This window comes from Chelon labrosus (genome assembly GCF_963514085.1).
Source record: "Chelon labrosus genome assembly, chromosome: 7".
In the NCBI taxonomy this organism is placed as follows: Eukaryota; Metazoa; Chordata; class Actinopteri; order Mugiliformes; family Mugilidae; genus Chelon; species Chelon labrosus.
In genome coordinates this window covers 28,088,862-28,116,528 of record NC_140343.1, presented here as the reverse complement: position 1 = coordinate 28,116,528, position 27,667 = coordinate 28,088,862, and the positions used below count along the sequence as shown (strand labels likewise).

Here is a 27,667-nt window from a genome sequence, read left to right as displayed (position 1 = left end):
CTTGATAATGTCACGGTAGAGGTCCCACTGTGTTTCTCTCTAAACCTTTTTTTCCCAGAGCTTCCACCCTTTTTCAGAGAGGAACTGCAGCATATGGAGGCGAAGGAGGGAGGTACAGCCTCCCTGTACTGTGAGGTGTCAAAACCTGGAGTGTCAGTACAATGGAAGAAGAACAAGCTTCCACTGAGAGCCAGCAGAAAGTATGAGATAATACAAGACGGTTGCCACCTCCAGCTTCATATTAAGGACCTCAAACCCGAGGATGGAGGCACTTACTCATGTCAAGCAGGAACTGCAGAGACCACAGCAAATGTGTCGGTGACGGGTGTGTTCATCTGTATTTTGCAATCTTATATTTTGCTGAAAAGTCTTGACACTGTATGCATAATAGTTCATTTTGTTCTCCTATGATTATGTCTCAACATTTCCCTACTTTACCAAACATGTTTTTCCTATTGTTACCCATTTCCTCAGAGCTCCTACCATTTTTCAAGGAAGACTTAAAAGGTGTGGAGGCTGAAGAGGGAGGTACAGCCTCCTTGTACTGTGAAGTTTCTAAACTTGGGCTATCAGTACAATGGAAAAAGGACAAGCTGCCTCTGAGAGCAAACAGGAAATATGAGATGAAGCAGGATAACTGCTTCCTCCAGCTCCACATCCATGATCTCAAACCTGAGGACAGTGGACGTTACACATGTCAAGCAGGAGCCGCTGAGACAACTGCAACTGTAATGGTGAAAGGTGTGTACAGCTGGAAAATGTTATCATTTTAACATTACATTTTTGAATCAGACCTTCATTCTGTTTGTTGTGCAATCTTTGTATTATGAATGTACAGACACAGTTCTTCTTACACTTATTATTTTCTCATGTCCCCAGAGCTCCCTTTATTCTTCAAGAAAGACTTAGCAAGTGTGGAGGTGGAGGAGGGAGGTACAACTTCTCTTTACTGTGAACTGTCTAAACCTGGGGTGTCAGTACAGTGGAAGAAAAACAAGCTGCCACTAAGAGCAAGCAGGAAGTATGAGATGAAGCAGGACGGCTCTCTCCTTCAGCTCCACATCAAGGATCTCAAATCTGAGGACAGTGGAAGCTATACATGTCAAGCAGGGAGCGCAGAAACCACTGCAACTGTATCAGTGAAAGGTCTGTAAATTTGGAAATCGGCACTGTAAACCTTTTAATCATGGAACAAGATTTTCAAATAGGAACTTGAGATTATCTGAACTTTCTGAAAGCATCTACCAGTGGACCTAAGATTACTCTTCTATTAGAAATATTTTCTGCACTTATTTTGACTTGTCACAGTAGAAGGTACCATTCTGTTTCTCTCTGAATCTTTTTTGTTTGCCAGAGCTTCCACCATTTTTCAGAGAGGAACTGCAAAATATAGAGGATGAGGAGGGAGGTACAGCCTCATTGTACTGTGAAGTATCTAAACCTGGGCTATCAGTTCAATGGAAGAAAAACAAACTGCCGCTGAGAGCGAACAGGAAGTACGAGATGAAGGAGGATGGCTTCTTCCTCCAACTACACATCAAAGATCTCAAACCTGACGACAGTGGCAGCTACTCGTGTCATGCAGGACCGGCTGAGACCGCTGCAGATGTGAGAGTGAAAGGTGTGCAGCTGGAGAATCCTGCATTTTATTGTGCTAGGCTTTTCTATCTGGTAGTGATTATGCTACCCTAAATTGAAAACACACATTTTTAGAACATAGGTAGCTTAAAAGGTTGTTCCAACATCAAACTTGTATTATGAATATATTATGTTACATCTGTTATTCTTTACCCATTTTTCCAGAGCTCCCTTTATTCTTCAAGAAAGACTTAACAAGTGTGGAGGTTGAGGAGGGAGGTACAGGCTCTCTTTATTGTGAACTGTCTAAACCAGGGGTGTCAGGACAGTGGAGGAAAAACAAGCTGCCACTAAGAGCCAGCAGGAAGTATGAGATGAAGCAGGACGGCTCCCTCCTTCAGCTCCACATCAAGGATCTCAAATGTGAGGACAGTGGAAGCTACTCATGTCAAGCAGGAAGCGCAGAAACCACTGCAACTGTATCAGTGAAAGGTTTGTAAATCTGGCACACAGCATGGCAGACTATAATAATATACATGGCAGTTACAGAAAAGCAATTGTCAGTAACATATGTCAGCATAGCAAAGACATGAAAAGGGCATTTTTCCTTCTCTTTCTGGCAATGTTTCACAGAGCTCCCACCATTCTTTGAGAAAGAATTACAAAATGTGCAAACTGAGGAGGGAGGTACAGTCTCCCTGTACTGTGAACTGTCCAAGCCTTGGGTTCCAGTGCAGTGGAAGAAAAACAAACTGCCACTAAGAGCCAACAAGAAGTATGAAGTAAAGCAGGACGGCTGTTGCCTCCAGCTCAACATTAAGGACCTCCAACATGAAGACAGTGGTAGCTATTCATGTCAAGCAGGGAGTGCAGAGACAAGTGGAACTGTGACAGTGAAAGGTGTGTACTGTAGGGTTTGGCCACGTTATCTTCTAATTGTCTCTTCAACATTGTATGATTACCTTTATCCAATTATTACCCATTTACTTAGAGCTCCTACCATTCTTCAAAGAACATTTACGAAATGTTGAAGTTGAAGAAGGATGCACAGCCTCTCTGTGCTGTGAGCTGTCTAAGCCTGGAGTGCCAGTGCAGTGGAAAAGGAATAGGGTGCCGGTGAGAGCAAATACGAAGTATGAGATGAAGCAGGATGGCTGCTTCCTCCAGCTGCTTATTAAGGAACTCAAACTTGAGGATGGTGGCAACTACACATGTCAAGTAGGAAGTGCAGAGACAACAGCAACTGTAACAGTGAAAGGTGAGTACACATTGGCTTTGGGGATGATGTATGTATGGAATATTTCACTATGTCTAGTCTTTATCATGTCCAAATCTCTTTGTGACACAGAGGTAGACATTTCAAATTTTAAAATAGTTAAATGTTACTGTCAATGAAGTATGCAGATCATGTAACCTAGATCGAATCATAAAAATGTATTTGCAAATCTTATTTGGTGCCTTATATGACACAATATCTTGTTGTGCTCTTTCCCACCTACATAGAGCTCACTCCATTCTTCAACAAAGAATTACAAAGTATAGAGGCTGAAGCAGGAGGTACAGCCTCAATGTACTGTGAGTTGTCCAAGCCTGGTGTGCCAATACAATGGAAGAAGAACAAGCTGCCACTACGAGCCAGCCGGAAGTATGAGATGAAGCAGGATGGCTGCTGCCTCCAGCTCCACATCAAAGAGCTCCAACCAGAGGACAGTGGCAGCTACTCTTGTCATGCAGGAAGCGCAGAGACCACTGCAACTGTGCGAATAAAAGGTTTGTGCATCTTGACATATTGTTGTCAAGGTCACAGGTTCAAGATTATTTTGCCCATGTTCATATTTTTTCATTTTTCTGTGTAGCACTGCACCCATCTCAACCAAGGGCAGAACCTCCCACAATACAACCACGGATGAAAGGCTCAGTTTCCAAATCAACTCATGCTCCAGAGAATGAGGAGCCTGGCCTCCCAGAGGTAAAAGTTGTTCCTCCTGAGCCCAAAAAGAGGACTAATAGAAGAACATCTATTACAAACTCAGAAAAAGATGCAGAGCCAGTTTTTGACCTAAAGCCGTCCATGCTGAAGGAGAATATTGAAGTTCAGAAAGATATCCGACCTACAAGTTCCCTGGACAAAGACTTTGATGTTGCAAAGAATGTAACGCAATTGGAGAGGGCTGAAGAGAAGGACAAGGTGTACAAGAAAACTAATGCACCTGTGAAACCACCAGAGAAGGTTGACAAGAAGGTCAAAGAGCCAGTTAGACCTTTGGAAATGGAAACTTTCCTAGAGACAAGACAACCAGGAGGAACTATCAAGGAACTAGTTAAAGTTGATCATGATGTCAGTGGGTCACACAGGGTTTTGTCTGACACTGTGCGTGAACTTAGTCAAGAGAAAGAAAATGATTTTGAAACTGAGCTGAACTTAACACAACTAAGAAAAACTAAAGAGAGAACAAGTGAAGTTGAGAAGAAGGTGAAACATCCGGGTATAATTCAGACAAACAGTGAGGATGACAAACACCCTGTGACACCACTAGAAAAGCTGATCAGAAAAGAAACAAGGGAACAATCTAATGAAAGTGAAGGTATGGTTGACAAGACAAAAGAGGAGCTTTTGAAACCACCAATTAGATCAAAAGGAAAAGTAACAGAGACAAAGCAACCGGTCAAGTATATGGTAAAGGAAACTGAGGAGATCATTCCCCAAGTGTTAAAGACTACAATCAATGATTCTGAAGAAGACCATAAACAGAGAGACCATGTGAATGAACCAGTGTCCACAGAAACAGAGAAATTGAAAAAGCCACTGAAGCCATCTGTAATTCAGTCGGACAAACAGCCAGTGGAACAAAGAGAAAAGTCTGTAGGTAAAGAAGCTGAAGTCGCTCCTCCAAAGCCACCTGTGAGGACAAAAAGCAAAGCAAAAGTGGGAATGGAAAAACAAGTTTCAAGGGAAATAGAGACAGATCAAGAAGAACAACAGTCGACAAGAGGTGTAGTCCAAACAAGTGAAGGACAGTCAGTAAAACAGATAATAAAGACGGGAAAAGAAGTTGAAGAGAAACCCAGGTTTGAGAGGAACCAGTCAGTAACAACAGACAGTGAAATAGTGGAGAAAAAGAACGAAGCCAAAGTGCCTTTAAAACAGCCTGTTAAACCCATGAGAAAAGAACTTGAAGTGGACCAAGATATGAAACTGGCTGTCGAACCAATGAAAAGGATGGAAGAACAGCAAACGACAAAGATGGTGGAAAACATTCCTCTCCTCTATATTTCTGAAGATGAAACTTTCTCAGAGGCTTTGACTGAGATACCAGCTGACCACCGCCATGTCCAGCCTGTTGATTCTTTTACTGAAGGCATACATAAGCATACTAAAGAACTTCCACTCCAGAAGACACAACCTTCTAAGGATTCCCCACCAGACCCTGACATTATCATTGAGGATGAGCCACAACTGCAAGAGGCTGCAGTCAAGATTCAGGCTGCCTTCAAAGGCTACAAAACCCGCAAAGACATGCGACCAGTCTTTAAGGAAGTGTTTAAGAACCAGAGTGCAGATCTCCATGGTACACTCACTCTAGTGTGTATTGTGGAGGGAAAACCCAGCACAGTGCGCTGGCTGAAAAATGGCCAAGAAATTAATAATAACCAGCGATGTCGTATTGAGACTACAGAGTGTGGAAAATGCACGCTGGTTATCAAAAACCTGATTAACAGTGACAGTGGAATTTACACCTGCGAGGTAGTGAATAAGTTTGGTATGACCTCGTACAATGGAAACATAACGGTTCTGCAGACTCCGCAACCTATAACCCAGAAGCCTGTCCACCCACCCCTTGCAGCCATAACTCCTTTGCAGCTGGCCCCGCCAAAGCCTGAAGTCCAGACCCAAACACAGACACAGAATTTGCCTCTGAGTAAAGCACAGGTGCCCACTTCAGCAACAGATGCTGCAAATTATGTAGAAAGTGTGAATGTATCTCTGTGGGAGGCCTACACCCTGACTGAGCAGGACACACAGATGAGTCTACAAGAGAAGAGACGATCCTCACTCCTTGCTGCCAGCTCCAGTGAGTAACTTTTGGTGTAAAGACAAAACAGATGTTATTGCTAAGCCATGTTTATGCAATGCAGCACATATGATTTTCATTATTTAAACTCGACTTTCAACAGTGTCCAGTCCCTCTGATTATGAAACAGCTCCAGATATAATGGAACCTCTTGAGACTGGCCCAGTTATACCAAGGTAGAGTAAATATTTGATTTATTCGCCACATTTCATTGCTTACCATACATTTACGTAAAGATACTAAACATATTTATGAATATTGTCACAGGGAAGTTCCAAAACCAGCAGAACAAGTAGTGCCAAAGGATGAAAAACAAGGGACAGCTGCTCTGAAACCTCCGAAGAAACTATTGACAGTTAAAGGTCGGCAGTGTTGCGGGAAATTTTTATTTGGGATCCTCAAGTTTCCAAGTGTACCAAGCCTATCTTTTATTTATGTTTATAGGTGCTCATGATGGTAAAATGAGAACAGCATCTCCAAAGCATCATCGTGCCCATACACCTTTGGCAAGTACTGTATCTGGATCCGAGTCAGAAGGGGAAGAGGATAGACGAGAGGTATTTTTTTACTTACATGCTCTATCTTATATACTGTGTTTCCATGTGCTCTGTAAACATCAAGGAAAGAAATGTGATTTGATTAGTCTGATTAAATCATAATATGATGCATGATATAATGTGATAATTACACTTTTCCTTTCACAGACATTTGAAATGTACGTGGCTCGTGCAGACTGCAGTCCAAGCAGTGGAAATAAAGACAGTATTGTTCTGAAGGAGGGCCAGTTTGTAGAGGTCCTGGACTCCGTTCATCCAGACAGATGGCTGGTGAGGACCAAACCCACCAAAACAAATCCTGCTCGGCAGGGATGGTTGTGTCCAGCCTATTTGGAGAAGAAGAGAAAGGTATGATGTATGGTAACTCCCATACTGAGTAAACAGATTATATACTGAAACATTTAGTGATTATGCTACCCTGTTATGCTGTCAATTGAGATATCAAGGATGAAATAATGTTGTTGTTTTTTTAATAAAATGATGTGGCTGTCATTTTCAACAGGAGACCTTTCCACAACTGAGAGCACCTCAAGAAGATCTTGATGGAATTGGGTCGACAGGAGAAGAGTACAGGAGAGCTCTGAGGTTTGTCTTTCTGCAGTTATCGACCGATTGGTTGAATAAGCGGCAGCAATACTATATTTAAAGAACCATTACTATTATTTGAATTTCTATTTACTGTTATTGGATTCCTGTGTTTAGATGTTAAGTTATTATGAATACAGTTTGGTGTTATTTGTACTATTTGATTGTTTGGTTGGGTTGTTTTTACTTATTCCTTTCAAAATCTTTCTTGATAACTTGGCTTTTGTGATGAAAGGAGAATTTATATTCAAATGACAAACAGTTAAAATGTGCTGCATCACACCCAGTCTACTTGGTGTCTTTAGTCAGCTGATCCAAGGCCTGATTGATGGAGAAGAGGAGTTTGTAAAAGAGATGAAGATGTTCATCTCCCACCAGCTAAATTATCTGGACTCTAGCCACCATGTGCCCATTAACGTCCTCAACCAGAAAGAGATCATTTTCAGGAACATCAAGGACATTGTCTTGTTTCATGAATGGTAATACACACAAACACAAGAAATATACTATACGTGAACTTTGTTGTATGCATGCAGATAATGAAAACATAATTGTCAAACCATTTTTAAGAGAACATCTCTTTATGTTTTTTCAGGTCTTTCCTTCCTGGTCTGAGAGAGTGTGCCACAGATGATGATGTGGCAATGTGTATAATCAAGCACACCGAAGAGTTTGAGAAGTATCTTCACTACATGGTGGGACAAGTACAAGCAGAGGCCTGCATCACTGACAAGGCTGTCCAACAATTCTTCAAGGTATTCACAAAAAGAAAGGTGTTGAATAGGAACATTATTACACTGATCTACTGGTCTTTATTTCCTCTATTGCTCATGACATTTCAGGAGTTAGCAGAATCTGGTTCATCTGATGCTCCTGTGATGGATGTCCTCACTTTCCTCCAGCAACCAGTAGAGAGGATTCAAACCTACCAGGCTTTACTAAAGGTGAGCAAAAACTTTAATAACTTCATTATTTATTTTTTTTTTTTCAAATTTGTGGTAACGCCTGAAATATATCTTTTGTATTTAATGCAACATTTAAACTTGTTTCTTTATGTTGTGTTTCTCAATTTGTTGTAGAATAATTTCAAGTAAGATGCTGATGCTGTTTTACACACATTGTAGTTTCTTATGGAAACTGTGTCACCTGAATGTCTGGGATATAAATAATTTCTTTCTTTGGCAGGAGTTAATCAAGAACAAAGCTAAGAGTGGTCAGAGTTGCTATCTGTTGGAAGATGCCTTCTCTATGGTGTCCTGCCTACCATGGAGGTCCGACAACCTGCACCAGGTGTCCCTCATTGAGAACTACCCAGCTCCTCTTACTGCCCTGGGTGAGCCTGTGCGACAGGTAAGCAGAGACAACTAGCATGTGGAGTTGTTACAGATTTTTGTGTAAGACATGGCATGCAGTATGTATGATCCATATCTTTTTTCTTTTAAGGGAACTTTCACAGTGTGGGAGGAAACACCAGAAATAAAAACGACCTCTAGAGGGCATCAGAGACAAATCTTTCTCTTCAAGGAATGTATCGTACTGTGTAAGCTGAAGAAAGACACCACCATGAACCAAGACACCTACACCTTCAAGAACAAAATGAAGGTAAGCTACTGTCTGTACTGGTTTTCTTTTTTCCGATTCTGGATCTCGTCCTTCTCTTCATTCTAAATTTTTCCAATCCATCCAGCTGAATGATGTGGAAATCAAAGAGACTGTGGGTGGAGAGGAAAGGTCCTGGGGTTTGTGGCATGAACACAGGGGCTCCATGCGGAGGTACACACTGCAAGGTCACTCCACTCTGGTTAAACTCTCATGGCTCAAAGACCTAAAGGAGCTACAGCAACGTTCCAGCGACCTCACTAACAGTAAGTCTCACTTCATCTCAATTCCAGTTTTGCCACATTGGTAGAAAGAGAAACAATCCCTGCGTAGTATTAAAGATAAATCTTAGTATGAGTATGAATTCTGTACTCACTTTTTTTCATGTGGATTAAAATAACGTATTTCATGTCTTTCGTTATTGTGAGTCAATACAGTTGCACTGAATAGACATTCTGAATATTTTCACTATTTGATTTCTGTATTTGTGTTTGTCTCTCTCAACAGGCCCTCCAGTGATCAAGACGGTGTTGTCTGACTGCACAACAAAGATAGGACAGACAATCAAACTGACCTGTAAGGTCTTGGGATGTCCAAAGCCAGTTATCAGCTGGCTCAAAGGTTTGTAATAGCCTCTTAAAATATGCAGCAGAATCAAAATGTTGTACAATATTTTATTGGACCGCCTTTAGCTTTGTTTACAGCATCCATTTGCTGTGGCATTGTTTCAAAAATGTCACAAGATTTATTTCCATCCAGTGTTGCATTCATTTTTCACCAAGATCTTGTATTGATGATGGGAGAGTCTGACCACTGTGCAAAGCCTTCTTAAGGTCTGGCCTCTGTGGTGGCCAATCCATGTGTGAAAATATGTCTAATGCTCCCTGAACCACTCTTTCACAATTTGAGCCCCATGAATCCTGGTATTGTCATCTTGGAATATGCCCATGTCATCAGGGAAGAAAACATCCATTGATGGAATAACCTGGTCATTCAGTATATTCAGGTAGTCAGCTGACCTCATTCTTTGGGCACATAATGTTGCTGAACCTAGACCTGAGCAACTGCAGTAACCCCAGATCATAGCACTGCCCCCACAGTAGGCACTAGGCATGATGGGCAAATCTAGACTCATCAGACCACATGAACTTCTTCCATTGCTCCAGAGTCCAATCTTTATGCTCCCTAGCAAACTGAAGCCTTTTTGTCTGGTTAGCCTCACTGATTAGTGGTTTTCTTAAGGCTACACAGCTGTTCAGTCCCAATCCCTTGAGTTCCCTTCACATTGTTACTTTCACTATAAAACATAGCCCTGAGTTCTACTGTTGTTTTTATCGATTTGATTTCACCAAACGTTTAAGTAATCGTCAATCATGATCAATCAGGATTTTTTTCCGACCACATTTCTTCCTCAAAGACGATGGTTCCCCACTATCCTTCCAGTTTTCAGTAATGCGTTGGAGAGTTCTTAACCCAATTTTTGTTGTTTCTGCAATCTCTTTTCTCTGCTTGATGCATACCAATGAGTTGACCCTGTTTTCCACAACCACGTCATGTGTCTTTCGACATACATTTGCAAGCATGGATTGTGTGGTTTGGTGTTAAAACAATCAGATGTCTGCCTCTTAGATGGTCTTCCTTTGGAGGATGACCCACGTCACATCATCACAGCAGACCGGTCTGGCACTTGTAGTCTCATCCTGGACAGTCTCACTGCAGAGGACTCTGGACAGTATGTGTGCTATGCTACCAGCTCGTTGGGCAGTGCTGCCACTCTGGCTAAGGTGGTGGTGCAGGGTGAGTTTGGGGTGTAGCTCAAAACAGCGTAATAACAAAGCCATTACAACTGCTAACTGTTTCAGTTGCCATTAAATTTACTATTGCGACTAGTACTAAATTACATGCCAATATTGCTACTTCCTCTTTATTATCACCATGACTACTGGCACTATTACTATCACTAAACTACACATTTGTATTACTTTAACTGCCACTATTGATCTGTGTCTAATCTAACTTTTTCATTTCTTCTTCTCTCCAGCTCCACCTAGGTTCGTGGGTCGCCTGGAGAGTGCTTGTCTGATAGAAGGAGAAGATATCCAGTTTTCTTGCACGACACTCACTACCCCTTTACCACGAATCAGGTATGGAAGCACAAAGCTTACATAAACACAGCAGTTGCCATGTGATTTTTTTTTGATCATTGTGTGTGCTAAGGCCATGAATTTTTGGGTTTGACAGGTGGTTGAAAGATGGCAAAGAGCTGACTGACCAGCAGAAATACACCATAGTGAATGACGCTCGGAGTGGAATCTTGTCTCTGACTGTCATCGGGGCAACAGAGGCAGATATTGGGCAGTATGAGTGTGAGGTATAAAACCCATATTTATAAAGTCTCCTCCTACTCGTACTCCTCCTACCGCCTACAAAATGGCATTGATATCCGAGATTTTCCTTTTAGATACTGATTGTTAAATATATATGTTTTCAGCTGTGGAATGAACTTGGCTGTGTCAAGTGCAAGGCGGGTCTATGTCCAGCATATGTACCACCCACTGACATCGAGACAGACCAACCCCAGGACTTACCTCCTAAAGGTAGGACAGTCAGAGCTGCTGAGGTAAATATCCACCACACAGGATGGGAAACCCATGATGGGGTTTTCATGTGGATGGTCCACACTTTCACTACTACAGCTCTGTTTGTGAAGGGATAAAGCACATGCCATTGTCCAGTTTCACTTCAGACCCTTCACCCTTTTTGCATCACATCATGTGGCATCTCTTTACGTTATAATGGAGTGCATACATTTGGATCAGTTCTCCCTTCACTACCATTCATTCATTCTACCGAGTTTGCACCACTTGTAAATTTTACTTCCATTCTCTTTTTCTCCATTTCACACACGCTCACATCATAAGTAGTTCCACCTACCATACCAGTTGTTGCTAGATTCCCAGCAGTTATGGCATGGACTGCAGCCTGCAGCTGAATGGCACAAAAGAAGAGAAAAACTGAGAGAGAAATGCTGTCTCCTAACAATTAACTGTGGTTAATTTATGGTTATGGTAGCATGCATGAGGTTAACTTATTACTCCTGCACATTTTCTCATCATATCATTTCTAATATAGTCTTTTGAGTTAAATATTCTTGATTGCCTCATCTTAACGTCAGCTTGTGATCCCAGATTTGTACCGTCTAAGTACACACTGTATCTCTGCTGAATGCAAGCCTCAGTAGATGACCATTTTCCTAAATGCTACAAAAATCTAATCCACAACCAATCCAAACTTACTGATAAAGCACTTAACCAGCGCTGACTTACCACTCACATAATCTGTTCTAATAACTAGCAGTAGATCTTTAGTAGTTTAAACTCTGCATGTAATTAAAAGCTGTTACGGTCACATATCAGCCATGTGACAAAACCTCACACGTAACCATAACAATTACTATGACTACTTCTGAATTGCCATAATGAGTGGAATCTAGCGTCTCCCATTCAACATAGACACCATACTATACTTCCCAGCATCTTCTCCCACGAAGACATTGATACAATTGTTGTATAGAATGTTTTTGTGTTTTTCATCATTGTTTCACGTCTTTTCACAGACAGCATGGATTGTAACAGACTAGGCCATTTGTTATAATGCAAACACCACTACAACCATGGAGGTAACATAAACTGACAGTAGTAATATATAACAAGAAGAATATATAATTAAACATATCGATAAAAAAAAGTCCTGTTACTGTTCTATATTATGTAATGGTTTTCCAGCTCTGCTAGTGCCATCACAGAGGATCAGCAAAGAAACATATGAGAGAGAGTAACGTGAAAATTAGAAATTATTAGATGTTGCTGATGAAATGTAAGTTTAAGCTGGAAGCTTTACTTAATAAGTTGTCTCAGTCATGGTTTCTGGATATTTGTCACCATGTTTGCCCGTCCATTGTTCATAGTCTACATGTTTTCCATCTTCTTCTACTCGTCCTAAAGCCGGAGGATCCTCACATGGATCGTTCCATGTAAGTCATCATTGTCATGATAACAAATAACCACTCAACATTCCCCTTTCTTCTCTTGCCAATGCATGCCCAGCTAACTCTTCACTCCTGTGCACACAAGATGGTCATGTGCTGGGCAAGTGTCCCCTTTTACGTCCATGTAGGAGTGGGTTTGTGCCCATGTCCTGTTGATATGATGGGTTAGTGGGGTAGAACCCTGAAGCTGGAAGGTAAGAAATACAGTATACTATTACTGCTGCCTGACTGTAAGGTAATGTACTTCCGAAACATTTCATTTTTCTTAAATATATTTTAAAATACAAACTTATTTTGAATCTCATACCCTGCGATTTTGGCTGATTAGTCTTTTGGTTTTCATAGATGCTGACTCAGATGGCTGGTCCACTGCATTTGTGAAAAAATGGTTACAGACTGATTTCAGCCCCACTTCTATTGCCAACATGCTTTTCCCTCCGGGACATCCTGAAAAGTAAGTTGTACCTCGTCTGTATAACTTATACTTCATTTGAAATAAATCAGCATCTGGTAAATTATGAAAGTGGTTAGAATTAGTGTGGTCTCTTTTTAATGGATTAATTGTGCAATTAAATCTGCATAATCAAAGAGTGAAAGCATCAGTCTTAGCATCCATGTATTAGATTCTTAGTTTTGTTTCCCTGGATCGTATGTACTGTGATATAGCAATGTTTCTTTCATCTCGTCCTTGACTCCAGTGCTGAGTCTAGTACTGAAGTAGATGTTCATGCATCCATGTCAACGGCTCCGGCAGTGCAGCAGCCTATGTATTACCTAGAGGAAGAAGAAGAGATCTACATCTCAGAGCCAATGCAGGAAATTACAGATGGTATTCTTACCTACTGAACATAAACATAAGAATATGATTAACATGTTACAATTAAGTTTGAAGTTTAGCGTCTTAATGTCCGGTATAGCTCCACCCTCCATCCAGGTACCCACTGAGGACCTGTGTGTAGAGCCTGGTCAACCATCTACATTTACCGCCATCATCACAGGAAGACCAACTCCCAAGATACAGTGGTTTAAGGTACCCTTATTATTTATTATTGATTTCTTTACCCTCTTTTCTAGAAAATTAGTAAGTTAGAACTAGTAGTTCTCGGTCTTCCTGTCTCCTTTGATAATTCATAAATTAATCTGAAATTGGATCTTTCAGTATATTTCCACTCTTCATAGTCAGTTTCACAAGTGATTGAAATAGTTTCATCACATAATTTAAGAGGTTATAAGAAAACTGTTGGACATAAGTATACATATTTAAGGCTCTGGCAGCTGTCCTTGTAAAAACATCTGTGTACCTCTGTGATTGGAGGACGGAGAGGAGCTTGGAGCCAGTGAGAACGTGAAGATAGGGCAACATGGAGCCCGCTGCTCAGTGACCATTGTGTGCCCCGAGGGTGAGGACAGCGGTATATACACCTGCTTGGCTCACAATGACTCTGGTCATGCTTCATGCCAGGCTCAGCTTACAGTGGAGGAAGGTGAGCCAACAGCAATGCTGCTCTGCATCAAGGCTAGAGCTCAATATGGTTTAGGTATAAAGCCATATTGAGTATTAGGTATGTCTCAAAATTCCATTCTTGTAAGGAATCTAATACATATCACTATATTGTGATTGATGTACGTGTGGTTTCCTGTACTTGCCTTAGTTACAAGCTCTGGTTTGTCTTCAGGTCCACTGGAGTCTCAGGAGAGAGAGGTGGAACTGGGGAAGAGAAGGAAGTTATTCTCTGTCTATGATGTTCATGAGGAAATTGGAAGGTGAAACTACACTTCATATGGATGTAGTCCCATCACCTCTGCTGAAATTTCATATGACTGAAATCATCTCTCTGTGTTTCAGAGGAACATTTGGGGTAGTGAAGCGTGTACTCCACAGACGGACTGGTGAAGTATTTGCTGCTAAGTTTCTGCCTCTGCGGAACAGCACTCGGACCAGGGCCTTCCAGGAGAGGGACTTGCTATCCCGTCTGGCTCACCCCAGAGTGGCCTGTCTGCTGGACTTCTTTTGCACCAGACGCACACTGGTGCTAATCACAGAAATGTATCCTGTCTTTGATACGTTACAGGAGAATGACCAGTTTATCCTCACTGTTTGTTTGATCACATACACACACACTTACCTGTGGAGTCTTTAACACTGTTTCTAGCTGCTGTTCTCATGGACTGATGGATCATTTATTACTCAGAGGACTGGTCTCAGAAAAAGAGGTAGCTCACATTTGTATCTATTTAATTAGTAGTCTTGCAAAAATTATGTAGGATTCTCAACAAATGTGCTGTTCTTTATTTCAGGTTCAGGCTTATATCCAACAAATTCTTCAAGGAGTTGGTCATATTCACAGCATGAACATATTGCATCTGGACATCAAAGTGAGATTTCCAGTCCTGTCAATATTGTATTTTTGACTTGAGCATCAATTTTCATGTGATTTTAAACTGCATTACTGCTTCTGTACTCTCTTTAGCCTGATAATATCCTAATGGTCTATCCGCCAAGAGATGAGATCAAGATCTGCGACTTTGGCTTCTGCCAGGAAATAGACACTTCCAGACACCAGTACAGCATGTTTGGCACTCCTGAGTTTGTTGCACCAGAAATTGTTCACCAAGAACCAGTCACTGTGGCCACTGATATTTGGTGAGTTAATCTGCTAACCTGGCTAAATGAAACTTGTGTCTGATAATACGTGCAAATGCCTTAAGTCTATTTTTGCCAGTTTCCAATAAAAGCAAAAAATTCCATGTGCAGTTGGAAAGTACAGAGATAACATTTAATCCATATCTCTTATTCTGTCTGTCAGGGCTGTGGGTGTTATAGCCTATCTGTGGTATGTATCACTGCCCTTTGACAATAATTTCAATATATCAAAAATCTATACACACGTTTCAATTGCCTGTTTGTTTTTCTTTATGCTTTACCTTAAACTTGACAGTCTGATGTGCCGATGCCCTTTTGTGGGTGAGACTGACCGTGCAACCTTATTGAGAGTCGGGGAGGGGACCCTGAACTGGGATGCCCCTGATGTTATGCACAGAAGTCATGAAGCCAAGAACTTTCTCCACATGGTTCTCCAGCCAGATCCAGAGTATGAAATCAGTTTTATTCTGGCTTACATAGTAACTGACTCTTAATGTTTAAATCTTTAATTCACTCAGTCATAACAATCAATGAAGTACAAAGTCTGAAAGCTGCCATAAAGCTATATTCTCTAGGTTGCACTAGCACACCCTTAAAAGTTCTTACAGAATAACAAAACTTTTCTGTTGACCTCCAGTGATCTATTATTGTAACCGATGTACAAGTACTCACCTGATTTCAGATAAACCACTCCAAGTAACTTTGTTTTTAATTTAAATTGTCCTATTCCTAGGAAGCGACCCTCTGCCTTTGAGTGCTTGAGCCATGAATGGTTCCAGGTAAGATGAAATAAAGGACAATCATTTTTTTTTCATTCAAATATTGTTGTTTTAAACAACAGTGGAAGACAAGTTGACTTGAAACTAAAATCCTTATGACTGTGGTCAGGATGAACATGCCGGGGAAGATACTGAAGAAATCAACACCAAGAGTTTGAAAGTCTTCATCTCAAAAAGAAAGTGGCAGGTGAGTTATCTTTTGTGCTGTATTCGTTACCCATTCCCCAAATGAAAGTAAGTTTTTTTGTAATGTTGAAATGTTTCCCCATCAATCTCTTCAGCGTTCTCTGACAAGCATAGGTTCAGTGCTCACCTTAAGGCCCATTCCTGAGCTGCTGGATGCTCCTCTCAGAGAGACTGCAGTGACAGTGCCTCGTGAGCCCCAGGAACACAGCAGCACCTCTGTGAGCAGTGGCTCCTCGTCTGAGTATGATGAGGCCGACTCGTGGGATTTCTTCCAACACTGCAGCCAGACCGAGGAGGAGGAGGAAACAGAGGAAGACTATGATCCTTTAATGGAGAGAGCACAGATACCAGATCCTTTTGCCAAACTCCACCTAGTTGGCGAGGAGGAAGAGGAAGTGACATTAGGGGAGGAAGAGGATGGAGAGATTGTAGGAAGGAGGAGTGTATTAGAGCGGAGTATGAGCAGGCAGTCAGTAACTTCATCAGAAGTGTCGTGTCAACAAACACCTCTGAGGGAACGTCGCATCAGCAAGGACAGCAGTCCATCCCTCTACCTTTCTGATGGGGATGAGGGTTCAGGGAGTGATGGAGGTCGAATCCCTCGGGGGAGCCTCATCCGAAGCACTTTCTATAGCACCTCTCATCAGCTGTCACCATTGTCTGCCAGACACATGACATTACGAGACAAATTCCAGGCCAAAAAACAGGAGAGAGGCCGCAAGCCACTCAGGAGGAGCTTCTCAGGACGGCTCAATGAGCCTCTTATTGAATACGTGGAGGATGAACCAGAGAGCAACCGTATGCAGCGACGGGGATCCGTCCAACCCATCATGCAGAAGTCCTGCTCGTTTGACAGTGGAGTGGGCCTTGCCCACGTCAACGCACCTCCTCACAGAAGGAGTAGGTCTCTTGATACATATTCACGTCGCTCTCCCACCTCACCCACCCGAGCTAAGCCAGGTGAAGAAGAAGGCTCTCAGAGTCTGAAGGAAGATTTCACAGATGATGAAGTGGCAGAGAGAAACATACTGGCCATGCCGAGCTCTCAGCAAACCACACGAAGAAGAGGCTCTGTCGCTCCTGTACCAGGGGCTCACACATTTAGTGGATCATCTGTTCCCTCCACACTCCTTGCTGGAGACAGAATGAGCTCCAGACTGAGAGAAGGAGATGCCTTTACCGGTTCCCAAGGGTCTCTGGCTGAGTCATTAATTTTAGAGCATGGCAGCTCTGAATCTTCAAGCAGACTTGGTTCCTGTGAGGAACTGAGTCGTGGTCACCTCACAGGAAGATACAGACCAAGAGAGGGTGAAGGATATGATGATCAGGGTGAGCCTCTGATTTCAACTTCTCCTTGTCAATTCCAAGACGTACAACCCAGAAGCTCATTTCCCCAGCCCCCCCCACGTAATCGCACACGTTCAAATCCCAACTTATCTACAAACAGCAGGGGTCAGCTAGGGACTCCATTAATGCCGAGCCCCAGTCCCAGTGTCTCTTCTCTACAGGCTCCAGAGAGGCCTCCTAGAGCCAGAGACAAGAAAGAGGGTTGTGGCCTCCAGAGGCATGCATCCGCTCCAGCTCTCGAAGCCCGGCTACCTACAGGAAGGTCGCCCAAGCTGGGACTGCTGAATATTTTCCGCAGACAGTCGTGGACTGGCCATTCCTACTCCCAGCTGGAGAACACAGAGTTAGGACCCACACTAGGAGAGATCATGAAGCCGGATACACCTACCATGTCACTGAGGAAGAAAATGAGAGCTTCGGCCTCCAGTCTGACCAAACTGTTTTCCAGGTCTTCCAGTAAGGAGGATGTGAGTAAAGGAGGTGAGTTATTCCAATTCATTTTTAACCTTGTCTTAAGGACAATAGTTAAGGGAACTATGTTAAGAATCCATAGTGATAAAATGATAAAATATGTAGTTGGATCAAAACATTATTTTTTTAGTTTCCTCATACCTCACCAGTCTCATATTTTAATATTAAGTACTGTGCAGTAATCAGTATATGCTCTGCATTGAGTTATTATAAATGAATATTATAATTGTCGTGTTTTTCATTCTCAGATTTGTTGCATTTGGTGTTCCTTTTTCTTTATAACAGGGCCAATAGTGAAAGGATCAGCCCCAATCCCACCTGAAAGGCAGCTTAGCAGTGGCCTTGAAAGTCCCAAAAAAAGAACCTCAAAACTCTTGCCATCTTTCAAAATCCCTGCTTTCAAGAAGAGGAAAGGTGGACAAAATGCTGCTTTCTTTTGATTGCTTTTGCAGAATATGTATAGTTTCTTATGGCGTTTATGCTACAATAGTGCCTCTGTGAATTCTCACTATCCAGATCTGCCAGTCCGTCCCAGCAAGCCTGAGGTTCTACAGCTGGATGGAGGTGGAGTCCTGCTTGTGTGGAAGCCGCTTCAGTCCAGTGATGCTGTCACTTACTGTGTGCAGTACTGCACAGAGGGTGGGTTCACGGAAACGACATGACAGCACAGACTTTTTCATTCGATTTTTTGAAGTTAGTATGGTTAACTTGATTTAAAAATTAACTCGCACCAAGCAATAGCTCACATATTTTCATTAGTTTGTGGTACTGGTGTTGTATACTGTCCAAATGAATGATAGTTTATGAACAGAGGAACGCTGTACTTATGAACCAACAATGGCTGAGGAAGCAGTAGGAGACCGGTTATTAAGATATGAAGAATGACAATGAGGGAGAAGGGCAAGGACATACACTGAAATATCTTGTATCTGGCATTTACAAACAAATATATAGAAACATCAGTAATTTTATTTTCTATAGTATAACATCAGTATTGTTTGGCTGTTCTGTAAGAGCATTAAAATATACATGAAGTGTATCTCATGTGTCTTTACAGGTGGGGAGTGGACAGTGCTGTCAGAGGAGGTGACGGAGAGCTGCTATGTAGTGAAGGACTTACCCCGAGGAGCGTCCTACGTGTTCAGGGTGGGCTGCATCACAAAGACCGGAGCAGGACCTTTCAGTGAAGCTTCAGCTCCTGTTGTTATGGCCACTCATCCTGAAGGCAAGAAAAGCGTGGCTGCATGTTTGCAGTTGCACATGTGTGACCATGTCTTTATTTATTTCTTCACACTGCAACACTGCAGCTTTTATTCCAGATCAGCCTTTTAACTGAATCATTATACAAGCAGCTACTACATGCAAAGTATCAACAATTCCACCTGCATTCATTTTGTTTTGCAGAGATTCACATCCCTCTCATTCAGACTCAGTCACTGGGGTCAAAGATCACTGGATCAGAACAACAAACAGTGAACAAGAGCTTCAGTTTCCTTTCTGAGATCAACAGGTGGGATTTTTATGACAAGCTGCAGTTCGTTGATTCTTTACAAAACAAGAGCATAACATATTTTTATTCCTTTGGGATTCAGTTATTTTTAGATGAACACATACTCATGTTTCTGAATTAAACTCAATGTTTTGTGTTCTTTATAAATATTTTCATCTACTCCCTTTAGGTAAAACAATTTACGTGTTTCCTGACTGCTCAAAACCACCTCATTTGCACGTAGCCAGTCATCCATCCATTTCTTCACCTGTTAATTCAGGGTCTTACGGAACAAGGACCAGGCCCAGTATCATCCAGTATCACGTCTTGTGTTTTTCCTGCCCCACTCAGGCTCCACCTTTCTCTCATTCTCTGTGTTCATGTCTCTCAGGGGTCGTTTCAGCGTAGTAAACTTGTGTAGGGATGTTGAGACCAGCCAAGTGTTTACTGCCAAGATCACCCCTTACCAGGCAGAGCAGAGACAGCTGGTGCTGCGGGAGTATCAGCTGCTGAAGAGGCTACATCACCCCCACCTGGTTCAGCTGCATGCCGCTTTCATCACCCCCTGCTACCTGGTGTTAGTGGAAGAGCTCTGTCCTGGCAAGGAGCTGCTCTACAGTCTAGCTGCGAGGTAAATGGACAATTATGAAATTAGGAGCGTAAATTGTAATAATTTTGGTGAGCCCAAGTCCTTTAGTGTAGTGAGAAAATCTTGTTTTGCTTTGCTGGTGTTGCCTAAGAGCAGATGTATATTCAACTAATATTAATCTAATTCATCAAGACATAATCATCTGGCACATTATCTACTGTATGTCATGTTGAATGGCATATAAAAATGTATATATATATATATATGCTGTTAAGTTTTACAAATATGTCTGTGTTTGTATCTCCTCAGAGATCTGTATGCCGAGAGTCATGTTGCAGAGCTGCTAGTACAGATTCTGAGTGCAGTCGACCATCTGCACAGCCGCCGCATCATCCACCTGGACCTGAAGTCTGACAACATGCTGGTGGACGATTGTAACCACTTGAAGATCGTTGACTTTGGCTCGGCTCAGTCTTTCACACCTGGACAGCCTCTCAACATCGAGCACATCCAGGGCCTCTCAGACAGCAAAGGTAATGTGCGTTTCTTATTTCATTTCAGAAGAAAAAACTGGAGTACGCAGGATTCTGATGTGTGCGCACCTTGTAGATTAGTTTAATGTACTAAACCTTTCACTGTCGTGGCCTTCCAACAGACTGCCGCAGTAAAGGTACACATCCTTAAAAGAGAGGACGGACTGATGGATGGAAATAACTCAGCCTAACTTCACCCACCTCAGCTGAACCTAGCTACCATAGCCTAACATACCCAAGTCCATTTTCTTATCATTTTTTCCCATCCATTTCGGATCTGAGACATTTTTCTAATATAGAAAATTAAGCATGTGAGTGAAAATAACAGTGCTTGTAGGAACTCCTTACAAAAATTGTCCTGTGTCTGTCTGTTTTGTCAGTTTATATTGTCCTTCCTAAAGCTCCGGAAATCCTGGAGGGGCAGGGTGTTGGACCTGAGACTGACATTTGGGCTATTGGAGTTTTGTCTTTCATCATGTAAGCATCAATCCACTATTTTAGTATTACATGTTTGCTGTCATTGCTTGAGCAAAATACAAGATCATTTACAGTTTACCATAGACAATATTTACATTTACATTTACATAATTATGTGAGTTATTACACGCTATTTGGATTTTTCTTTAGCATTTTTTTCTTCCTTCCATTACTAGGCTGAGTGCCGACAGCCCGTTTCATGCAGAGCTTAGCTGGGAACAAGACAGAAACATCAAGAAAGGGAAAATCCAGTTTGGACAGTGTTACCCTGGTCTATCAGAGGGAGCCTTAAACTTCATGAAGAGCTGCCTGAATAACAAATCCTGGTGAGAGTCTTTTCCAAAAGTGTAACTAAACATGTCAAACATCCATATTTCAAGCCTCTTGTGCAATGATTCTTTCTGTGAGAAGTGTATCTAGTAAAATAGGAGAATAAATGCTTATTAAATATTACTCTAATGGGATTCAAACTCTGCAGGGGGAGACCCAGTGCAGCTGAGTGTCTCCAGAACCCGTGGCTGCGAGCCCATCGCACCCCACACAAGGCCAGACACTCCAAAGTGTGTTTCTCTACTGACAAACTTAAAGTTTATCTCACGCAGAAAGAGGAGAAACGAGATCAGGTGCGCACCAAGCTCCAGTTTCCCTTCTTCCAGTAAGGCAGTAATAACAGAAATACGATCTTTTTACCAAAAAAAAACAAACAAAAAAACATGCAGCCTTACATTTCATTTTGTGTGTTTCTATTTGACTCTTTTCTGACAAAATTGTTGGGATGCGTCTTAATGAGTGTGAAAGTGTAATAATATATCATCATTTGTATGTATGTGTGCTCTATTTTTGGGCTTTAGTTTATTTGGAAACATATCAGGGATACATCTACAAGTGCACACTGGTGCATGACTTGTAAAGTTTTGATTGAACTGTTCATCTCATCTGCTCATGTCAGACAAATGCATGCTTGGCTTTACATTAAACATGTTTTTTTCTCTGCCCCTACAGAAAGCAGATTTTATTTACATAAACTGCATCAAGACTGCGTAATATATACATAGGAAACAGATGAAGCTTTATTGGATGCCTAAATTAAAATATATTAGTTTAATTATATTCTTGGTAATACTCCACCACCTGAATGAGTTAGTGAATTAAATATTTATTAAATGACACAAAGTGTTGAGTCATTGTCATCTTTTATTCGGTGTTATTTGTGCACAAACACAAATACATATGACATATAACACACAAATGTTTTAGAGTCGAACATTTTGTGCACTTTTATTTGATGTGAATCATATGCAGTGTCCTGAATGTAAGTCAGATTAGTTTTTGTTTTATAATACACAAAACTGTGAGTGAATTCATTTCTACTTCATCAATCCAACAAAACAGTCGAAGAACAGTGGGACTGTTGAATATACTTTGTGCTGTGTGTACCAGGTACTGGCTGGTGGTACTAATGTGTACTCCACACTGGATGTCAAGTCAGGTCTGTACCAAACCTGGATGCATTAAGACCAAAATGATCACTGAATTTGGCAGTTGTTGGTCTGTTGTTTACTTGTTCCATGCTCGCTGAGTCAACCAACAGAAATCTATGGTTCACAATCATAACATTTACAAATTAGTCACTGATTTAGCTAAATCTAACACAACAACCCTAATTAATCAAGAACAACATCCTGTCCATCTGTGCATCAAACCTCTGACTATAATAAGACGAGAGGAGAGATGTTCTTCATCAGTGAAGTTGGAGTTATTCAGGTCACAAGTGTCTTCCATCCAGCAGCAGAAATTATGATTTGGCCTCCTGAACTTTCTGAATTTCCTGTTGAGACAGAAAGATGAGATACAAAACAGTCCAAAGTGTTTGTCTGTAAAACAAATAAGAGTCAAGACCTGTTTATATTTGTACTTACTTCATTGAGGATATCTTTCAGCTCCTGATAGGCCTTCTCTAAGTCATCGTTGATGATAACCATATCGAACACTCCGGGCTCTTTACCTGGAAATCATAACTGAATTAGCTGCAGTGATTGACTTTACTTCAGCATCACATTCCAGCAGCATTACTGAGGAACTTACTGAGCTCCATATCAATGCGTGCTGCCTCCAGACGCTTCTGTAAACTTTCCTCTGATTCAGTCTGCCTGTCCCTCAGACGTTTCTCCTGAGAACGCCAACAAAACAAGACATTGGCGGCGGCTCCAAAAAATTTTTTAGCTGTTACAAATACAAATTGGGCCTCCTGCTATTTAATACAGCAGTCAAATGATAGATCAAACAAAAGTCATAAGAAATAATAAATATTATCATATATTTACATATTTATCACTCTCAAAGTGGCTAATCTCCACAAGGACAGAGTTTATTATTAAGAATGAATCTGAAAAATACAGAAACAGAAACAGTGCAGTGCGTTACTCTAATGGAATACAGTAAGTTGAACATTTACCAGGATCTCCATGGATGGAGGCTGGATGGAGATGTAGATGGGGTTCAGATCAGTCTCTTTAATCCTTCTCACACCCTGGATGTCCACATCAAGGATGCAGATAAGGTTCTTGGCTTGCACATCTTCTATGGCAGCCTTACTAAAAAAAAAAAAAATAAGGGCATACATATTAACATAGATGATTGACGGTGTAATCATGTATTATTCTGCTTCTTGCTTGTAGTGAGAAAAAATAAGAGGATCTCTGCATTGATCCAAGCTGCTCGGGCTCGACGAGTGAGTGTTATCTTCAGAATAAGAGGAAGAGATTAAAGGTGACACGCGAGGTACTGAGCCGGAGCGTTGCTCTCTTTGACCTAATGGGAGTTAAAGCTCCATCTGTCACCAGACTATTACATATCCTCTTGATCCTTGTTACTAAGCCCAAAGACGTTTTATATAAGACACCTGTCTTACTCTCTATTGAATGAAGTTTACTGACATTTAATGATTTATTGTATTTTCATTCTCTGAAATAGTGTTTAGCTCTTTGAAATCAATCTTTTTATGGTATTGCCAGTTGCATACTCAGGGTACTGTGGTAATTTGTTATATCACAATCTTAATATTTTACAGTAATATATAGAGAAATGCATCAGTTCCCCCTTGAGCAAGCACAAGTAAGAAAAATGCCCTTTTAGTAGGAAGAAACCTCCAACAGAACCAGACTCAGAGTGACTATGTAGACCAATAAATAGATTTAAGAAAGATTGAAGAAAATGATTTATGTTTACCTTGTTCCATACATGTTGCCAGAAAACTCAGCATTCTCAATGAACTCTCCATTGTCAATGCCCTCCTGCATGGCCTCTCTTGTCGTGAAGTGGTAGTCTGTAAAATGCAACATTTATAATGAATCTCGTGCTGCCAGGAAAGTTTGTGCACTGTAAAAAAACTGAAAAGGTAATGAGGTAATGCACAGGACACTACAGTTTAGTGAAAGATGACCCCAACTTTAAAGTAGTAAACACTGAACATCACAGTGATCACAGCCAAGTTAATGAAAGCCCATGCACAAAAGCTCTGATGTGCACAACTCATTTTTTCATAGAAGCATGTGTTTGAATTATGAATTGAACAGGCAAGAACACATTCAGTATGGAAAGCGCATGCGCAGATTAGAAATGGTTTTCTGTGTGACATGTTATTCTTTTTAATAGAAGCCATTAGTACAGCAGTTGCAGAACACATTATGCTGTCCATACCAGATCCATAGGCCTAAATCTTCCAAACATCAAAACCTCTGGGGATCTAAAACACCAACAGAGTTTCAGAAGCACACACGTTACTACCACTACCACTAATGGCCACTGTGACAGCATACAATCATTAGCCCGACAACATGAAGGAGTTGGAAACACTGGAGAGAAAGTGACCGTACTGTACACACACAGATAATGAGCCTGAAACAAGGGCAGGATAGACTTTAAACAGCACTCAGCACACCTGCAGTGGATGAAATGTTTCTATGCAGACTCAGATCATCATTATGCCACATAGTGAGCATATTTATTTTGTTAAAAAAAAGGTGTTTTGATTGAATGAAAATATATTCAGCATCCAGTATTGGCAGTAAAAAAACATATAGGTCTCAACTAAAGAATTAAGTTAAACAAGTTTGTTTGAAAAGGTCACATGAATCCTGTAAATACAAAGGATGTGCACTTGTTGAGTCACTCTGTGTTGCTAATGGTCGAATGCAAATCGTCAATGGTCTATTAGCCACAATGGGAAATGAGAGGATTGTTTCTTTGTCTTTGGATGGAATCACAACAGGAATCACAACCCAGGCATCACAGGGGGCTATTTTCAAAAGCTTTTTACTCCAAAGTGTCGACTGTCTGATCCCAATCTCTGAGCTAGTTATTTTTTTCTTCTATTTTTTTTTTTTTCTTTTTTGTTTGTCACATGACTCCTTTTTATGAATCCAGTGACAGCGTGCCAGGATGATGAAAGTAACCCCCATCCCTCTACCGTAAAATCTGTGATCAAACATCACAGTGAGATCACCTTTATGTGTGGTCTCTGATTCATTTGGACAACATTCTAAGTCTTCAGAGGATAAGACGTCTGCTACGGGCAGTAAAGTAGCCCCCAGAAGCATGGGGAGCTTGTTCAGCCCTATGGAGAAAACAAAAAGGCACAGAAAGATGTTTATCCCTTGTTGTATAAAGGGAGCTATACAGGGTGACAAAAACCATTTGTGCAGTTCACTTGGGAGTAAGAAGTGTTGTGGACGGGGCACGAAGCGGAGGCTGGGAAAGTTGTACTTTGTCAAATGTCTTATTTTATAAAATGCACTTTTAGCACAGTTCTGCAGGTTCAAATCCAAATCCAGAGCTGCTCCATGAATCACAGAGCACGGTAGTTGTAGTACAATGTGGAGGTGCTGTCATCAACCTAACACCGACCGCCCACTGGAGTAGAAGCTAAAAAGTGTGCCAACAGTGTCAGTATTTTGCCACAACCACTGTACCTTTGCCATCTTCCTCTCCTGGTCGAGGGTTTCTCGTTGTGTCTGTGAGGAAAAGAATTCATCATTAAAAACCGGACAGGAATAAAGAAATGAATGCTAAGATCCTGCAGGAGCCTCAGCTCTCAGAATTAGACACTGTGTCCTACATCCTTCCCAGACGGGATACTGTAGGGGAAGCTGATCATCAGTCGGCACACAAACGTACGTGACACGCTGAATCCAAAGATGCCCTCGTGTTCCTTCATCAGCCTCTTCATCAGAGTGCTCTTCCCCGCTCCGGAGGGACCGCTCAGCACCACAGGCCTCGGTCCTGACATTGTTCTGAGGCAGACGCACGGACACAGACCGGAGAAGACAGGGACAGAGAGAACTCAGGATGCTGCCAGAAACCGATTAGATGGTTTGTGTCAGAGGAAATCCGGGTTTAGAGGTGTGCCAGACACTTGTTGAATAAGACACGGTGGTTTCTATTGCATATCTTACATTTCTCTTTGTTCCTTTGATTTGCCACAGCAGTGCTGATGAAGCTCACCAACTATCCAATTAGCTTGTGCAGGTGCAGTAATGCTAAGCCTTTGATCCAAGCTTCTTTCAACCACTACTCAGAAGGAGGGAAACATCCCAGCACACAGAGAGGGTTAAAAGCAGGCCCCTGCCCTTGTTTTATTACACTTTTAATCTCCGCTAATAATTCATTAACAGCAAGAATTCTCTAGGTCCTCATTGCTTAATTAAGCTATTAAAATACGTTCCCGTCCTAATTGTTGACTCGTTAGACAGCCAGAGGCCCTGAGGTTAACGTTAAGAATGCCTGTTAATGAAGTCATGACGGGTCAGTCAGAAGGATTAATTGGATCTGGACCAGGCAGCATACAGGATGCAGGACAGGTGACCCATTTACCCGCTGCGCCAAACAGAGGTTAATGTTACAGGAACACTGATGAATCGATTTGTTTAGGATCATAAACACAAATAATTTAGGGGTCTAGTTACCATTACTCTGCTTCTCCACCTCTGATTTCTGATATACTCCACTAGATGTATTTGTTGGCTGGAGTTACGAGATAGTTCAGTATGTGAAAATACAGTATATATTGTTCCCATTGATCAACAGCAAATGTATTAATAATAATAATAATAATAATAATAATTCGCTCACGTAATGTATGAGTCCATTTAAGACAGCTAATACTTTTACTTTTGATACTTTGATTTGATGCAAATGATATATTAGCTCCACTTTAGCTTTACTTTATCTTTTACTAGCTACCACTTAGATCCCATTTAAGTTACTGGCCTCTTGTCTTAAGATTGCCAAACTTTTTCACACAAGTAATCATAGAAATCTGTTCTTTCTGTCTTTTCTGGTGAACGCCATTAAAGTAATTGAAGAGCAAACAGATATTGTACAATAAAAGTTGCTTCCTGATGTATGTGCAGCTTCATTATCAGAGTGTGGTGCATCACTAATGTTTTCTTCTATTTTTAGTTTGTTGAGATAGTTGAGTAAAGAAAACAACTGCGTCTTACCTTTACTCACAGCGCCTGTATCCTGTATGTGTTGCAGAGACGTGCAGTAACAGATGAACCCTCTGCCAGGCTTCTTAATGGACTGTATACAATGTGTGTATGTGTGTGTGTGTGTGTGTGTGTGTGTGCGTGTGACACTGAATCAGCTGACTGTCAGTCTGAATTAGCACCACCTCCCTTCAGATCACTGACCACTCACATGGATGCATGGT

General features: G+C 41.4%; 2 protein-coding genes across 2 annotated transcripts in view; one reads left to right on the top strand and one right to left on the bottom strand.

The window, feature by feature from the left end:
• The window catches only part of obscna (obscurin, cytoskeletal calmodulin and titin-interacting RhoGEF a), a gene marked incomplete at its 5' end in the record, with an annotated part of 36,991 nt that extends 14,909 nt beyond the window's left edge, over nucleotides 1-22,082 (top strand). Inside the window, 48 exons of the mRNA XM_084547804.1 lie at nucleotides 59-325; nucleotides 475-741; nucleotides 880-1,146; nucleotides 1,355-1,621; nucleotides 1,804-2,070; nucleotides 2,212-2,478; nucleotides 2,570-2,928; nucleotides 3,168-3,348; nucleotides 3,435-5,651; nucleotides 5,755-5,827; nucleotides 6,022-6,208; nucleotides 6,356-6,556; nucleotides 6,711-6,793; nucleotides 7,099-7,272; nucleotides 7,389-7,548; nucleotides 7,636-7,737; nucleotides 7,979-8,143; nucleotides 8,237-8,395; nucleotides 8,481-8,658; nucleotides 8,900-9,013; nucleotides 10,022-10,189; nucleotides 10,434-10,536; nucleotides 10,634-10,763; nucleotides 10,884-10,989; nucleotides 12,786-12,894; nucleotides 13,139-13,269; nucleotides 13,358-13,470; nucleotides 13,756-13,924; nucleotides 14,117-14,204; nucleotides 14,287-14,487; nucleotides 14,594-14,654; nucleotides 14,739-14,816; nucleotides 14,912-15,084; nucleotides 15,248-15,274; nucleotides 15,380-15,532; nucleotides 15,818-15,863; nucleotides 15,973-16,050; nucleotides 16,145-17,876; nucleotides 18,153-18,281; nucleotides 18,384-18,506; nucleotides 18,925-19,092; nucleotides 19,272-19,377; nucleotides 19,748-19,987; nucleotides 20,255-20,478; nucleotides 20,601-20,615; nucleotides 20,859-20,955; nucleotides 21,132-21,281; nucleotides 21,434-22,082. Coding sequence (XP_084403930.1) covers nucleotides 59-325; nucleotides 475-741; nucleotides 880-1,146; nucleotides 1,355-1,621; nucleotides 1,804-2,070; nucleotides 2,212-2,478; nucleotides 2,570-2,928; nucleotides 3,168-3,348; nucleotides 3,435-5,651; nucleotides 5,755-5,827; nucleotides 6,022-6,208; nucleotides 6,356-6,556; nucleotides 6,711-6,793; nucleotides 7,099-7,272; nucleotides 7,389-7,548; nucleotides 7,636-7,737; nucleotides 7,979-8,143; nucleotides 8,237-8,395; nucleotides 8,481-8,658; nucleotides 8,900-9,013; nucleotides 10,022-10,189; nucleotides 10,434-10,536; nucleotides 10,634-10,763; nucleotides 10,884-10,989; nucleotides 12,786-12,894; nucleotides 13,139-13,269; nucleotides 13,358-13,470; nucleotides 13,756-13,924; nucleotides 14,117-14,204; nucleotides 14,287-14,487; nucleotides 14,594-14,654; nucleotides 14,739-14,816; nucleotides 14,912-15,084; nucleotides 15,248-15,274; nucleotides 15,380-15,532; nucleotides 15,818-15,863; nucleotides 15,973-16,050; nucleotides 16,145-17,876; nucleotides 18,153-18,281; nucleotides 18,384-18,506; nucleotides 18,925-19,092; nucleotides 19,272-19,377; nucleotides 19,748-19,987; nucleotides 20,255-20,478; nucleotides 20,601-20,615; nucleotides 20,859-20,955; nucleotides 21,132-21,281; nucleotides 21,434-21,614 — 11,054 coding nt within the window. The 3' untranslated portion in view covers nucleotides 21,615-22,082. The remainder of the gene's footprint in view (nucleotides 1-58; nucleotides 326-474; nucleotides 742-879; nucleotides 1,147-1,354; nucleotides 1,622-1,803; nucleotides 2,071-2,211; nucleotides 2,479-2,569; nucleotides 2,929-3,167; nucleotides 3,349-3,434; nucleotides 5,652-5,754; nucleotides 5,828-6,021; nucleotides 6,209-6,355; nucleotides 6,557-6,710; nucleotides 6,794-7,098; nucleotides 7,273-7,388; nucleotides 7,549-7,635; nucleotides 7,738-7,978; nucleotides 8,144-8,236; nucleotides 8,396-8,480; nucleotides 8,659-8,899; nucleotides 9,014-10,021; nucleotides 10,190-10,433; nucleotides 10,537-10,633; nucleotides 10,764-10,883; nucleotides 10,990-12,785; nucleotides 12,895-13,138; nucleotides 13,270-13,357; nucleotides 13,471-13,755; nucleotides 13,925-14,116; nucleotides 14,205-14,286; nucleotides 14,488-14,593; nucleotides 14,655-14,738; nucleotides 14,817-14,911; nucleotides 15,085-15,247; nucleotides 15,275-15,379; nucleotides 15,533-15,817; nucleotides 15,864-15,972; nucleotides 16,051-16,144; nucleotides 17,877-18,152; nucleotides 18,282-18,383; nucleotides 18,507-18,924; nucleotides 19,093-19,271; nucleotides 19,378-19,747; nucleotides 19,988-20,254; nucleotides 20,479-20,600; nucleotides 20,616-20,858; nucleotides 20,956-21,131; nucleotides 21,282-21,433) is intronic.
• A 294-nt stretch (nucleotides 22,083-22,376) lies between these two features.
• Nucleotides 22,377-26,242, bottom strand: guk1b (guanylate kinase 1b; the record flags this gene model as incomplete). Its single annotated transcript, XM_084548714.1, has 8 exons — nucleotides 22,377-22,783; nucleotides 22,875-22,960; nucleotides 23,041-23,125; nucleotides 23,411-23,549; nucleotides 24,184-24,280; nucleotides 25,460-25,570; nucleotides 25,926-25,967; nucleotides 26,131-26,242. The coding sequence occupies 8 exons, from the start codon at nucleotides 26,240-26,242 to the stop codon at nucleotides 22,751-22,753; spliced, it is 705 nt and encodes a 234-aa protein (XP_084404840.1). The 3' UTR covers nucleotides 22,377-22,750.
• Between the last annotated feature and the right edge of the window lie 1,425 nt (nucleotides 26,243-27,667).